Below are 14,518 nucleotides of genomic sequence, written 5' to 3' on the forward strand. Positions count from 1 at the left end.
AGCAAGTGAGGAATCAACCACAGAAAGTGGACATCCAAGATACCTCTCCTAAAAACCAGTCCCATAATCCTACTATTTGAATTTAGGATCCTAAAGAGGGGATAAGATAAAAATATTATAGTCTATCCCACTATCCAAACTTCTCTCAGAAGCTTAAACCATACATAAACTATTAAAAATATCAGAGGTATAGCTTCTGTTAGGTGACTACTAATCAGTTTCTCCCAAACTTTGCACACAGTATCTTTTATAGATGAGAATTTATACTTACTGAATGTAAAAATCTAAAATCAGAAAACACTGTGTTAAATCTCTTAATGGTTTTGTTCACATTGTACATTCCCATTTCAAAATAAAAATATTATATATGCATCCTTTATCCCTCTATCCCTCAATATTAATAAAAATATAAAGCTTTAAAACTTTAAAATCTACCAGCATTTATAAATACAATTATATTCAACAAGCTAAATACTTTTCTTTAGAAGATATATTAAGTAAGTGATATATTAACAAAACCTTCTTACCATTTATGATAATGTATCATTAAAATTAAAGAAAGATATGAAAACAGAAGAATGCTCCCGTAAATATAAAAGAATCAGAGGCTGTTAAGTGTGATGGATGGTCCAAGTCCGGATGCCTTGCTTTTGAAACAGAATGCTGGGTTAGGAAGTAAGAGCATTTCCTGGTTAATCACTTAGAAAATTAACTCTTTCCCAGAGTTTCTCCCTGGAATTCCTGACCCATTTAGACCTGTGATCTTGGTTACCTCACATGCCTTTGTTTCTCACACAATTTTCTCTAAAAGGATCACACTGCGACTTGAAACAGATAGACTGAACTCCCCATTGGAGTTGTGCTGACTACTTTTGAGAGTGGCAAGACGACAAATCAGCACACCCACACAGATTATTCTCCGGTACCATAGATGCAGCTGTTTTTAGATGCTTTTTGACTGTAACAGAAGATCAGGAACTTTCATTTGAAAGGGATCTGGGCAGCAAAAAAAAAAAAAAAGGCTTCTAGATGTTTGGTAGTGTGTCAAGGTAAACAATCTGAACTGAACAGCTGTAGTAAATACCAAATTCCCAATTCTCAATTAACAAAATTCTCAATTAACAAAACAAAAATACTTTTTTTCCTTAAAGAACTGAAAGGGCCCCAACAGTGTGTCATGTGCAAGGCTAGTCTGCCTCCAGCTACAGCCAGTGCACAATGTCACGTTTGTCATCCATTCTCACTCTTTTAATTCTTCCTCCTGTGGAAAGTGCTCCTGCTTGCAGGCCACATCCACCAGCAGATGAAGATCTAGAAAGAAAAAAGATTTGTTTACTCACTCTTAGCTTCTCGAACTGGAGAGTTCGATAGACAAGTCTTTAGACAAGAAGAACAAGTTGCTATGTTTCACCTGTAGAATGGGCTCTAAAATCACATTATCTCATCAGATTCTCAATTTAGGGGGCATTCCCGTACCTCTAAAGCACACAGATGCAGCCCAGTTGTTAACCCAAAGAGACTAACAAAGTTTAAAGTTTCTCTCCTTTTAGTGATGTGGATAAGCCTCTTTTCAACTGACTTTTATTATAAGTGAAAAATTAAGGAAAAGTGTCAAAAAGATCAAAGTGAAATAAACACACACAAATGAAAATTCATTTCTTCAATGCTATAAAAATAGATAGGTGGGTTTTGGGAATATGAAAAAGTAATGCCTTCAGAAATACAATGTTAAAGTAAGTAATCACTACCTTTCAAAGTTGATTGCCTCCAAAAAATTTCCACTTATTGACTAACACAGCTGATTCTCTTATAAAAATGTCTACCTGAATTGTCTGTAAAAAATAAAGTATACGGGGCTTCGCTGGTGGCGCAGTGGTTGAGAGTCCGCCTGCCAATGCGGGGGACACGGGTTCCAGCCCTGGTCCCGGAGGATCCCACATGCCGCGGAGCAGCTGGGCCCGTGAGCCACAATTACTGAGCCTGAGCGTCTGGAGCCTGTGCTCCGCAACAGGAGAGGCCGCGATGGTGAGAGGCCCGTGCACTGCGATGAAGAGTGGCCCCCACTTGCCACAACTGGAGAAAGCCCTTGCACAGAAACGAAGACCCAACACAGCCATAAATAAATAAATAAATAAAATTTAAAAGAGATAAGCAAAACATTCTCTCTATAAATTTGATCTTTAAAAAAAATAAAAAATAAAAAAAAAATAAAAATAAATAAAGTATACCCTTCAAGGAGGTCAAGAAACAAAGAGTGGTCATTAAGAATGGAAAGAAGTAAAAAAGTGAGCTCTCAGCTCAGGCACTAGGTTCTTTAACATAAAAAGCTAAGACCATGTACAGAAATAGAGTTAAGTGTTGTATGAAAGGAGAGAGAAGGTTAGCACTCCCCTTGACAAGGATGGAAAAGGCCTTCGGGCCTGACAACATGCATACGGTTAAGGCATTGCCACCTACTTCATGGCATCTAACCACCGTTTTTAGCAACCTAAGTGTCCATCGACAGACGAATGGGTAAAGAAGATGTGGCACATATATACAACGGACTATTACTCAGCCATAAAAAGAAACGAAATTGAGTTATTTGTAGTGAGGTGGATGGACCTAGAGTCTGTCATACAGAGTGAAGTAAGTCAGAAAGAGAAAAACAAACACCGTATGCTAACACATATATATGGAATCTAAAAAAAAAAAAAAAAGTGGTCATGAAGAACCTAGGGGCAAGATGGGAATAAAGACGCAGACCTACTAGAGAATGGACTTGAGGATATGGGGAGGGGGAAGGGTAAGCTGGGACAAAGTGAGAGAGTGGCACTGACATATATACACTACCACATGTAAAATAGATAGCTAGTGGGAAGCAGCTGCATAGCACAGGGAGATCAGCTCGGTGCTTTGTGACCACCTAGAGGGGTGGGATAGGGAGGTTGGGAGGGGAGGAGATATGGGGATATAGGTATATGTATAGCTGATTCACTTTGTTATAAAGCAGAAACTAACACACCATTGTAAAGCAATTATACTCCAATAAAGATGTTAAAAAAAAAAGAAAGAAATAGAGTTAAATGGCCTATCTGAATAACATAGGCAGAAATGAAGGAATCCTAATGTGGCTTCTAGATTCAGTCTAATTAGTTTACAATTTCTAGAGCAACATGACCAGGGAGCCTTTTTCAGGTTGATTTTTAGGCTTACAATTTTGTCCTAGTAGCATTTTGGAGTTAAACTAAATTATACAGAATGAGTCCTTTATTTCCTACTAGACATAGAGACTTTTGTTACTATATTTGTAGAACACAGCCTCTGTAGGATTGATCAACAGCCTGGGCAAGACAGCTGATACAATAAAATAATTCTACCACCATCTATGAAGTAAATCTAGAGGGCATTTGGAACAATATCTAATTTTTGCCATATTTTGTGAAAGGAAGACCAATCACTAGGAGAAGGTACTAGCTCATCTGGTGAACAACACTACAACCTATCCATAAAGAACAAGCAATTTCAGAATTCCCTGGCAGTCCAGTGGTTAGGGCTCTAAGCTTCCACTGCAGGGGGAAGGGGTCAGTCCCTGGCTGGGGAACTAAGATCCTGCATGCTGTGCTGTGAGGCCAAAAAAATTAAAAAAAAAAAAGAACAAGCAATCTATCCAAATAAGCATCTTGTAGAGGGAGAACAGACATCAGTTTATCACTTAAAACTGGCTTCTTGTACATCCATGATCATGGCAGCATTATTTACAATAGCCAAAAAGTGAAAGCAATCCAAGTATCCATCGATGGATGAATGGAAAAACAAAATGTGGTAGCTACATATAAGGGAATATTATTTAGCGTTAAAAAGGAAGGAAATTCCGACAAATGCTACAACATGAATGAGCCTTGAAGATATCACGCTAATTGAAATAAGTTAGTCACAAAAGGATAAATACTGTATGATTCTACTCATTCATATGAGGTAGCTAGGGTTGTCAAATTCATAGAGACAGAAAGTAGAATGGTGGTTGCCAGGGGCTGCAGGGAAGGATGGAATGGATATGGAGTTTCATTTTGGGAAGATGAGAAAAGTTCTGGAGATGGATGGTGGTGATGGTAGTACATAATGTGAATGTACTTAATGCCACTGAATTGTACACTTAAAAACGGTTAAAAAGGTAAATTTTATGTTATGTATATTTTACCACAAAAATGGCTTCTTTACAGTCTAAAGAACAGTGACAATGATTACAGTAATATCTTAATTTATATAACATCTTTTTTTCAAGTAACTAAAATGCATTATTAGAAGGTCATCTAATTAATCCTGAGGAGTGAAGAGATGACTGAAAGAACCTCTACACTATATGACTAATAAGCAAAGCCAATGGTTTCTAAATCTTGCTGCACATTGGAATCACCTGGGGAGCTTTAAAAAAATACTGAGATCGAGGGCTTCTACCCCCATACATTCTGATTTAATTGGTATAGAGTACAACCTAGGCATCAGGATTTTTAAAAGCTGACCAAAGGATACAGAATGAGTAATACCTAATTATGATCATTCTCTAAACACTTCAACTCCATATCAGAATAAGAAGGAGAGGCCATATGGTGATAGAAAATACTAAAATAAGAATTTGGAATATGAATAGACCCAACTGCAACCCTACTTTGAAAGCAGAGTAGGAATTCTTGATAATGACAAAGGTAAAGACTATAAAGCAACTACAGATCTCTTATGGGGAGGCAGACTGAAGAACAACAACAACAAATCCTCTTTTTTTCAGTGAACAAATGTCATTTATTTAATTGAGACTTTATTGTATTGATAGATTCAAATAATGGACAACAGCACATCACAAATAGGCATGTTTAAAGAAACAATAGTCTGTATGGCTCTATAATAGTCTCAGAATGAGTTATGTAGTGTGAGCAACAAAACCTCTTAGCCTTAATGATTGGGCTTTAAAAAAGCATTTGTCGGTACTTCCCTGGTGGTCCAGTGGTTAAGACTCTGCACTCCCAATGCAAGGGGCCCGGGTTCAATCCCTGCTCAGGGAGCTAGACCCCGCAGGCTGCAACAAAGATCCTGTGTGCCACAGCTAAGAACCAGTGCAGCCAAATAAATAAACATGTTTTTAAAAAAAGCATTTGGCACACAGCTTCTAATAACAAGCATCTAAACACAATAATTTTATTAAAGTGAGCTTTCTTCATTAACAAAGCTGCCAATCAAGGAATTCAAGTATAGAAACCAATAAAAATGCAAAAAGACAGACTAGCCTGATGTTACTAGAGGTTTATAGGACTTCATTCAGAAGAGAACCATGATCCACCAGAGGGCAGACAGCAGAAGCAAGAAGAACTACAATCCTGCAGCCTGTGGAATGAAAGCCACAAACACAGAAAGATAGACAAAATGAAAAAGCAGAAGACTACATCCCAGATGAAGGAACAAGATAAAATCCCAGAAAAACAACTAAATGAAGTGGAGATAGGCAACTTTCCAGAAAAAGAATTCAGAATAATGATAGTGAAGATGACCCAGGACCTCGGAAAAAGAATGGAAGCAAAGATGGAGAAGATGCAAGAAATGTTTAACAAAGACCTAGAAGAATTAAAGAACAAACACCTAGAAGAATTAAAGAACAAACAAACAGAGATGAACTATACAATAACTGAAATGAAAAATACACTAGAAGGAATCAATAGCAGAATAACTGAGGCAGAAGAACTGTTAAGTGACCTGGAAGACAGAATGGTGGAAATCACTGCTGCAGAACAGAATAAAGAAAAAAGAATGAAAAGAAATGAAGACAGCCTAAGAGACCTCAGGGACAACATTAAATGCACCAACATTCACATTATAGGGGTCCCAGAAGGAGAAGAGAGAGAGAAAGGACACAAGAAAGTATTTGAAGAGATTATAGTTGAAAACTTCCCTAACATGGGAAAGGAAAGAGCCTCCCAAGTCCAGGAAGTGCAGACAGTCCCAGGCAGGATAAACCCAAGGAGAAACACACCGAGACACACAGTAATCAAACAGACAAAAATTAAAGACAAAAATTATTAGAAGCAACAAGGGAAAAATGACATATAATATACAAAGGAATCTCCACAAGGTTAACAGCTGATTTCTCAGCAGAAACTCTGCAAGCCAGAAGGGAGTGGCATGATACATTTTAAGTGATGAAAGGGAAGAACCTACAACCAAGAATACTCTACCCAGCAAGGATCTAATTCAGATTCAACGGAGAAATCAAAAGCTTTACAAACAAGCAAAAGCTAAGAGAATTCAGCACCACCAAACCAGCTCTACAACAAATGCTAAAGGAACTCCTCTAAGTGAGAAACACAAGAGAAGAAAAGGACCTACAAAAACAAACCCATAACAATTAAGAAAATGGTAATAGGAACATACATATCAATAATTACCTTAAACGTGAATGGATTAAATGCTCCAACCAAAAGACACAGGCTCGCTGAATGGATACAAAAACAAGACCCATACATATGCTGTCTACAAGAGACCCACTTCAGACCTAGGGACGCATACAGACTGAAAGTGAGGGGATGGAAAAAGATATTCCATGCAAATGGAAGTCAAAAGAAAGCTGGAGTAGCAATACTCATAACAGATAAAACAGACTTTAAAATAATGTTACAAGAGACAAGGAAGGACACTACATAATGATCAAGGGATCAATCCAAGAAGAAGATATAACAATTTTAAATATATATGCACGCAACATAGGAGGACCTCAATACATAAGGCAAATGCACCCAACATAGGAGCACCTCAATACATAAGGTAAATGCTAACATCTATAAAAGAGGAAATCGACAGTAACACAATAATAGCGAGGGACTTTAACACCTCACTTACAACAATGGACAGATCAGCCAGACAGAAAATTAATAAGGAAACACAAGCTTTAAATGACACAATAGACCAGATAGATTTAATTGATATTTATAGGACATTCCATCCAAAAACAGCAGATTACACTTTCTTCTCAAGTGCTCATGGAACATTCTCCAAGATAGATCACATCTTGGGTCACAAAACAAGCCTCAGCAAATTTAAGAAAATTGAAATTGTATCAAGCACCTTTTCTGACCACAATGCTATGAGATTAGAAATAAATTACAGGAAAAAAACGTAAAAAACAGAAACACATGGAGGCTAAACAATACACTACTAAATAACCAAGAGATCACTGAAGAAATCAAAGAGGAAATCAAAAAATACCTAGAGACAAATGACAATGAAAACACGATGATCCAAAACGTATGGGATGCAGCAAAAGCAGTTCTAAGAGGGAAGTTTATAGCAATACAATCCTACCTCAAGAAACAAGAAAAATCTCAAACAATCTAACCTTACACCTAAAGGAACTAGAGAAAGAACAAACAAAACCTGAAGTTAGGAGAAGGAAAGAAATCATAAAGATCAGAGCAGAAATAAATGAAATAGAAACAAAGAAAACAATAGCAAAGATCAATAAAACTGAAAGCTGGTTCTTTGAGAAGATAAACAAAATTGATAAACCATTAGCCAGACTCATCAAGAAAAAGAGGGAGAGGACTCAAATCAATAAAATCAGAAATGAAAAAGGAGAAGTTACAACAGACACCGCAGAAATACAAAGCATCATAAGAGACTACTACAAGCAACTCTATGCCAATAAAATGGACAACCTGGAAGAAATGGACAAATTCTTAGAAAGGTATAACCTTCCAAGACTGAACCAGGAAGAAATAGAAAATATGAACAGACCAATCACAAGTAATGAAATTGGAACTGTGATTAAAAATCTTCCAACAAACAAAAGTCCAGGACCAGATGGCTTCACAGGTGAATTCTACCAAACATTTAGAGAAGAGCTAACAACCATCCTTCTCAAACTCTTCCAAAAAACTGCAGAGGAAGGAACACTCCCAAACTCATTCTATGAGGTCACCATCACCCTGATACCAAAACCAGACAAAGATACTACAAAAAAAGAAAATTACAGACCAATATCACTGATGAATATAGATGCAAAAATCCTCAACAAAATACTAGCAAACAGAATCCAACAACACATTAATAGGATCATACACCATGATCAACTGGGATTTATCCCAAGGATGTAAGGATTCTACAGTATATGCAAATCAATCATGTGATACACCATATTAACAAATTGAAGGATAAAAACCATATGATCATCTCAATAGATGCAGAAAGAGCTTTTGACAAAATTCAACACCCATTTATGATAAAAACTCTCCAGAAAGTAGGCATAGAGGAACCTCCCTCAACATAATAAAGGCCATATACGACAAACCCACAGCAAACATCATTCTCAATGATGAAAGACTGAAAGCATTTCCTCTAAGATTAGGAAAAAGACAAGGATGTCCACTCTCACCACTATTATTCAACATAGTTTTGGAAGTCTTAGCCATGGCAATCAGAGAAGAAAAAGAAATAAAAGGAATACAAATTGGAAAAGAAGAAGTAAAACTGTCACTGTTTGCAGATGACATGATACTATACATAGAGAATCCTAAAGATGCTACCAGAAAACTACTAGAGCTATTCAGTGAATTTGGTAAAGTTGCAAGATACAAAATTAATGCACAGAAATCTCTTGCATTCCTATACACTAACAATGAATGATCAGAAGAAGAAACTAACCACTGCAACAAAAAGAATAAAATACCTAGGAATAAACCTACCTAAGGAGACAAAAGACCTGTACTCAGAAAACTGTAAGACACTGATGAAAGAAATCAAAGATGACACAAACAGATGGAGAGATATACCATGTTCTTGGATTGGAAGAATCAACGTTGTGAAAATGACTATACTACCCAAAGCAATCTACAGATTCAGTGCAATCCCTATCAAACTACCAATGGCATTTTTCACAGAACTAGAACAAAAAATTTCACAATTTGTACAGAGACACAAAAGACCCCAAATAGCCAAAGCAATATTGAGGGGAAAAACACGGAGTTGGAGGAATCAGACTCCCTGACTTCAGACTATACTACAAAGCTACAGTAATCAAGACAATATGGTACTGGCACAAAAACAGAAATATAGATCAATGGAACAGGATAGAAAGCCCAGAGATAAACCCACGCACCTGTGGTCAACTAATCTATGACAAAGGAGTCAAGGATATACAATGGAGAAAAGACAGTCTCTTCAATAAGTGGTGCTGGGAAAACTGGACAGCTACATGTAAAAGAATGAAATTAGAACACTCCCTAACACCATACACAAAAATAAACTCAAAATGGATTAGAGACCTAAAGGTAAGACTGAACACTATATAACTCTTAGAGGAAAACATAGGAAGAACACTCTCTGACATAAATCACAGCAAGATCTTTTTTGACCCACCTCCTAGAGTAATGGATATAAAAACAAAAATAAACAAATGGGACCTAATGGAACTTAAAAGCTTTTGCACAGCAAAGGAAACTATAAACAAAACAAAAAGACAAGTCTCAGAATGGGAGAAAATATTTGCAAACGAAGCAACAGACAAAGGATTAATCTCCAAAATATATAAAGAGCTCATGCAGCTCAATATCAAAAAAACAAACAACCCAATCCAAAAATGGGCAGAAGACCTAAATAGACATTTCTCCAAAGAAGACATACAGATGGCCAAGAAGCACATGAAAAGCTGCTCAACGTCACTAATTATTAGAGAAATGCAAATGAAAACTACAATGAGGTATCACCTCACACCAGTTAGAATGGGCATCATCAGAAAATCTACAAACAATAAACGCTGGAGAGGGTGTGGAGAAAAGGGAACGCTCTTGCACTGTTGGTGGGAATGTAAATTGATACAGCCACTATGGAGAACAGTGTGGCGGTTCCTTAAAAACCTAAAAATAGAATTACCATATGACCCAGCAATCCCACTACTGGGCATATACCCAGAGAACACCATAACTCAAAAAGATACATGCACCCGAATGTTCATTGCAGCACTATTTACAATAGCCAGGTCATGGAAGCAACCTAAATGTCCATCGACCGATGAATGGATAAAGCAGATGTGATACATATTCACAATGGAATATTGCTCAGCCATAAAAAGGAATGAAACTGGGTCATTTGTAGAGACGTGGAGGGATCTAGAGACTGTCATACAGAGTGAAGTCAGAAAGAGAAAAACAAATATTGTATATTAACGCATATATGTGGAGTCTAGAAAAATGGTACAGATGAACTGGTTTGCTAGGCAGAAACAAGAGACACAGATGTAAAGAACAAATGTATGGACACCAAGGGGGGGAAGTGGAGGGGGGGGGAGAATTAGGAGATTGGGATTGACATAGATACACTAATATGTATAAAATAGATAGCTAATAAGAACCTGCTGTATAGCACAGGGAACTCCACTTTGCTGTACAGCAGAAACTAACACAACATTGTAAAACAACTACACCCCAATAAAAAAATAAAATACACAGAGAGAGAAAAAAAAATTAAAAAAAGAAGAGAACCTTGTATACTCATCAGAGAAGACAAGTGTTTGAGAATCAGTGGCTGAGTTGATTTGAGAGCTGAAAGGCCTACAGGGACAGAAGCATTGCATCTACTCATTTGGGATTTTTTTTTTTGGCCGCACCACGCAGCTTGTGGGATTTTTTTTTTTTTCATCAGTTTTATACAAATCAGTGTATACATGTCAATCCCAATCGCCTAATTCAGCACACCACCATTCCCACCCCACCGCAGTTTTCCCCCCTTGGTGTCCGTATGTCTGTTCTCTACATCTGTGTCTCAACTTCTGCCCTGCAAACCGGCTCATCTGTACCATTTTTCTAGGTTCCACATACATGCATTAATATACGATATTTGTTTTTCTCTTTCTGACTTACTTCACTTTGTATGACAGTCTCTAGATCCATCCACTTCTCAACAAATGACTCAATTTCGTTCCTTTTTATGGCTGAGTAATATTCCATTGTATATATGTACCACATCTTCTTTATCCATTCTTCTGTTGATGGGCATTTAGGTTGCTTCCATGACCTGGCTATTGTAAATAGTGCTGCAATGAACATTCGGGTGCATGCGTCTTTTTGAATTACGGTTTTCTCTGGGTATATGCCCAGTAGTGGGATTGCTGGGTCATATGGTAATTCTATTTTTAGTTCTTTAAGGAACCTCCATAATGTTCTCCATAGTGGCTATATCAATTTACATTCCCACCAACAGTGCAAGAGCGTTCCCTTTTCTCCACACCCTCTCCAGCATTTGTTGTTTGTAGATTTTCTGATGATGCCCATTCTAACTGGTGTGAGGTGATACCTCATTGTAGTTTTCATTTGCATTTCTCTAATAATTAGTGATGTTGAGCAGCTTTTCATGTGTTTCGTGGCCATCTTTATGTCTTCTTTGGAGAAATGTCTATTTAGGTCTTCTGCCCATTTTTGGATTGGGGTGTTTGTTTCTTTAATATTGAGCTGCATGAGCTGTTTATATATTTTGGAGATTAATCCTTTGTCCGTTGATTCGTTTGCAAATATTTTCTCCCATTCTGAGGGTTGTCTTTTTGTCTTGTTTATGGTTTCCTTTGCTGTGCAAAAGCTTTGAAGTTTCATTAGGTCCCATTTGCTTATTTTTGTTTTTATTTCCATTACTCTAGGAGGTGGATCAAAAAAGATCTTGCTGTGATTTATGTCAAAGAGTGTTCTTCCTATGTTTTCCTCCAAGAGTTTTATAGTGTCCGGTCTTACATTTAGGTCTCGAATCCATTTTGAGTTTATTTTTGTGTATGGTGTTAGGGAGTGTTCTAATTTCATTCTTTTACATGTAGCTGTCCAGTTTTCCCAGCACCACTTATTGAAGAGACTGTCTTTTCTCCATTGTATATCTTTGCCTCCTTTGTCATAGATTAGTTGACCATAGGTGCGTGGGTTTATCTCTGGGCTTTCTATCTTGTTCCAGCTTGTGGGATTTTAGTTCCCCGCCCACGGATCGAACCCAGGCCCTTGGCAATGAGAGCTCGGAGACCTAACCACTGGATGGCCAGGAAATTCCTTGGGAATGTTAACTCCTACTAAGAGCACTCTCTAGGATTTGGAGGCTATTGCCTTAATGAAATCTCACCCATAATCCAATAGCTACAAAATGAGAAGTCCTTTCTTCAGGAATGGATTGAACTTTGCTCTTAAACATTCAGTTTCCCTTAACTATAAAGTAACCTATCAGAACATAAGAGAGTGTAGCTTGCACAATAAGACTGATATCTGGGTGTTATTAGGGTGATTAATATCTGGCTGATATTACCCTATCTCGGTTTAGGGTAATATCATTGTAGAAATTGGAGCAGCATTATTGAGTCTAATTTTCTGCACCTCTTGATGTTTTTTTATCCAAAAGGTATTTTCTTAAATCAACACGTGTTCAAAAGGCCTACACATAGCATGGCAATGACTGATTAACAACCTCCTTCTAACAAAACGCACATCTATTGAAATCAGTACAATCTGGATACCTAACCAACTTGAAGTCTCCTACTTGAAAAAAAATTCAAAGAAAGCTTACAGTGTAAGAAGATGCCCTAGGGAAGACAAATTTTCAAAATAATTCAGTTACAGAAGGGCACTGATAAGTTCTGGGATACAGGAAACCCCTGTTCAATGGGATATTGAGCAACATAATGACATTCCAACAGTTAACGGTAGAATCATAGTAGTTCAGAATTTGGGGCCAAAGGAGTCTTTAGAGGTGATTTCAAGAAATTCTCTTATTTTTACCATAAATAAGGTGAGAGTTGGAACTTTATTGAGGGGAGGTACTCCTAATGATAGTGACAGTTGAAATTTAAGTGATACTTTAGAAATTTTACATTTAGTTCCTATCTTTAATACTTTAAACTTGGATTTAGTATACATCAAAATAAAAAATATTTAGTCATCTACAAAAACTAAACTGAATACTAGTTCATTTTGAGTCTTCCCACAAGTATCTACTGACTCTTTTTTTTTTTTTTTTTTTAGTGCTGAAACCCGGGAACAAACCAGGGACCCCTCCTGACTCTTAATGGCTTCTCTGGCCATCAATGATCAGGACTGTGAAAAATTAGAAGCTAAGAATGAGTACTTTCTAATCAGGGTGCAACAGACTGAATGTTTATATCTCCTCAAAATTCATGTATTAAAACCGAACCCCCAATGTGATGGTGTTAGAAAGTGGGACTCTGGGGAGGTGATTTAGGTCCTGAGGGTGGAGCTCTTATGAATGAGATTAGTGTCCTTATAATAGCGACCCCAGAGAGCTCCTCTGTCCCTTCTGCCATGTGAGGACACAGCAAGAAGACGGCAGTCTATGAGCCAGGAAAGAGGCTCTCACCAGACATTGAATCTGTTGGCACCTTGATCCTGGATTTCCCAGCCTCAAGAGCTGTGAGAAAAAAAATTCTGTTATTTATAAGCCACCTAGTCTATGGTATTTTTGTCATAGCAGCAGAATGAAGTAAGACACAGAGTAGGCAAACTTTTTCTGTAAGGAGCCAGATAGCAAATACTTTAGGCTTTATGGGCCACATGGCCTCTACCGCAACTACTCAACTCTGCTGATGCAGTATGAAACCACAGATAATACGTAAATGTATGGTATGGTCGTGTGTTCCAATTCAACTTTATTTATGGACACTGAAATTTGAATCATTTTCATGTGTCATGAAATCTTCTTCTTTTGATCCCCCCCAACCATTTAAAATGTAAAAAAATTTACTTAGCTTAGCTACATGCTTAGCTTGCAGGCCATATAAAAACAACCAGTGAGTTAGATTTGGCCCATAGGCCATAGTTTACCAACTCCTGCTCTAATAGCACACACCACAGCTTTAACCAAGAGAAACTTAACCAAAATAGGAGAATATTTCATCAAATCGAATATTATTATACAGTTGTCAAAAAAATTATCTTTTCTCCAAAGAAGATCTACAAATGTCCAACAAGCACATGAAAAGATGCTTAACATCATTAGTCATGAGGGAAATGCAATCAAACCCACAATAAGATAGATACCACTTCACACCTACTTAGGATGACTATAGTAATAATAAAAAGCGGGAAATAACAAGTGCTAGGGAGGATGTGGAGAAATGGGGAGTCTTGTACATTGCTGGTGGGAATGTAAAACGGTTCAGCCATTATGGAAAATAGCTTGGCAGTTCCTCAGTAGTTAAACATAGAATTACCAAATGATCCAGCAATTCCACTCCTAGGTATATCCCCAAAAGAATTGATATCAGATACTCAAATACATGTACAAGGTTTATAGCAGCACTATTCACCATAGCCAAAAGGTAGAAACAGCCCAAATGCCCATCAGCAGATGAGTGGATAAAAAATTGTCATATATACATACAACGTAATACTATTTAGCCATAAGAAGGAATGAAGTTCTGATAAACATGTTACCTTGTGGATGAACTTTGAAAACATCATGCCAAGTGAAATAAACCAGACACAAAAGGTCACACATTGCATGATTTCATTTATACAAA

The 14,518-nt window shown here is 37.3% G+C and overlaps 1 protein-coding gene and 1 non-coding gene across 2 annotated transcripts in view; one reads left to right on the forward strand and one right to left on the reverse strand.

The window, feature by feature from the left end:
* Positions 1-1,240: 1,240 nt before the first annotated feature.
* Positions 1,241-14,518, reverse strand: part of HSF5 (heat shock transcription factor 5) — a 49,343-nt gene continuing 36,065 nt past the window's right edge. The window contains exon 6 of the mRNA XM_068531243.1: positions 1,241-1,311. Coding sequence (XP_068387344.1) covers positions 1,241-1,311 — 71 coding nt within the window. The remainder of the gene's footprint in view (positions 1,312-14,518) is intronic.
* On the forward strand, positions 2,356-2,483 carry LOC137755679 (U6atac minor spliceosomal RNA). Its single transcript, XR_011072070.1, has one exon. It is a non-coding gene; the product is annotated as a U6atac minor spliceosomal RNA (small nuclear RNA).

Source organism: Eschrichtius robustus, chromosome 20, assembly GCF_028021215.1.
Source record: "Eschrichtius robustus isolate mEscRob2 chromosome 20, mEscRob2.pri, whole genome shotgun sequence".
NCBI lineage: Eukaryota > Metazoa > Chordata > Mammalia > Artiodactyla > Eschrichtiidae > Eschrichtius > Eschrichtius robustus.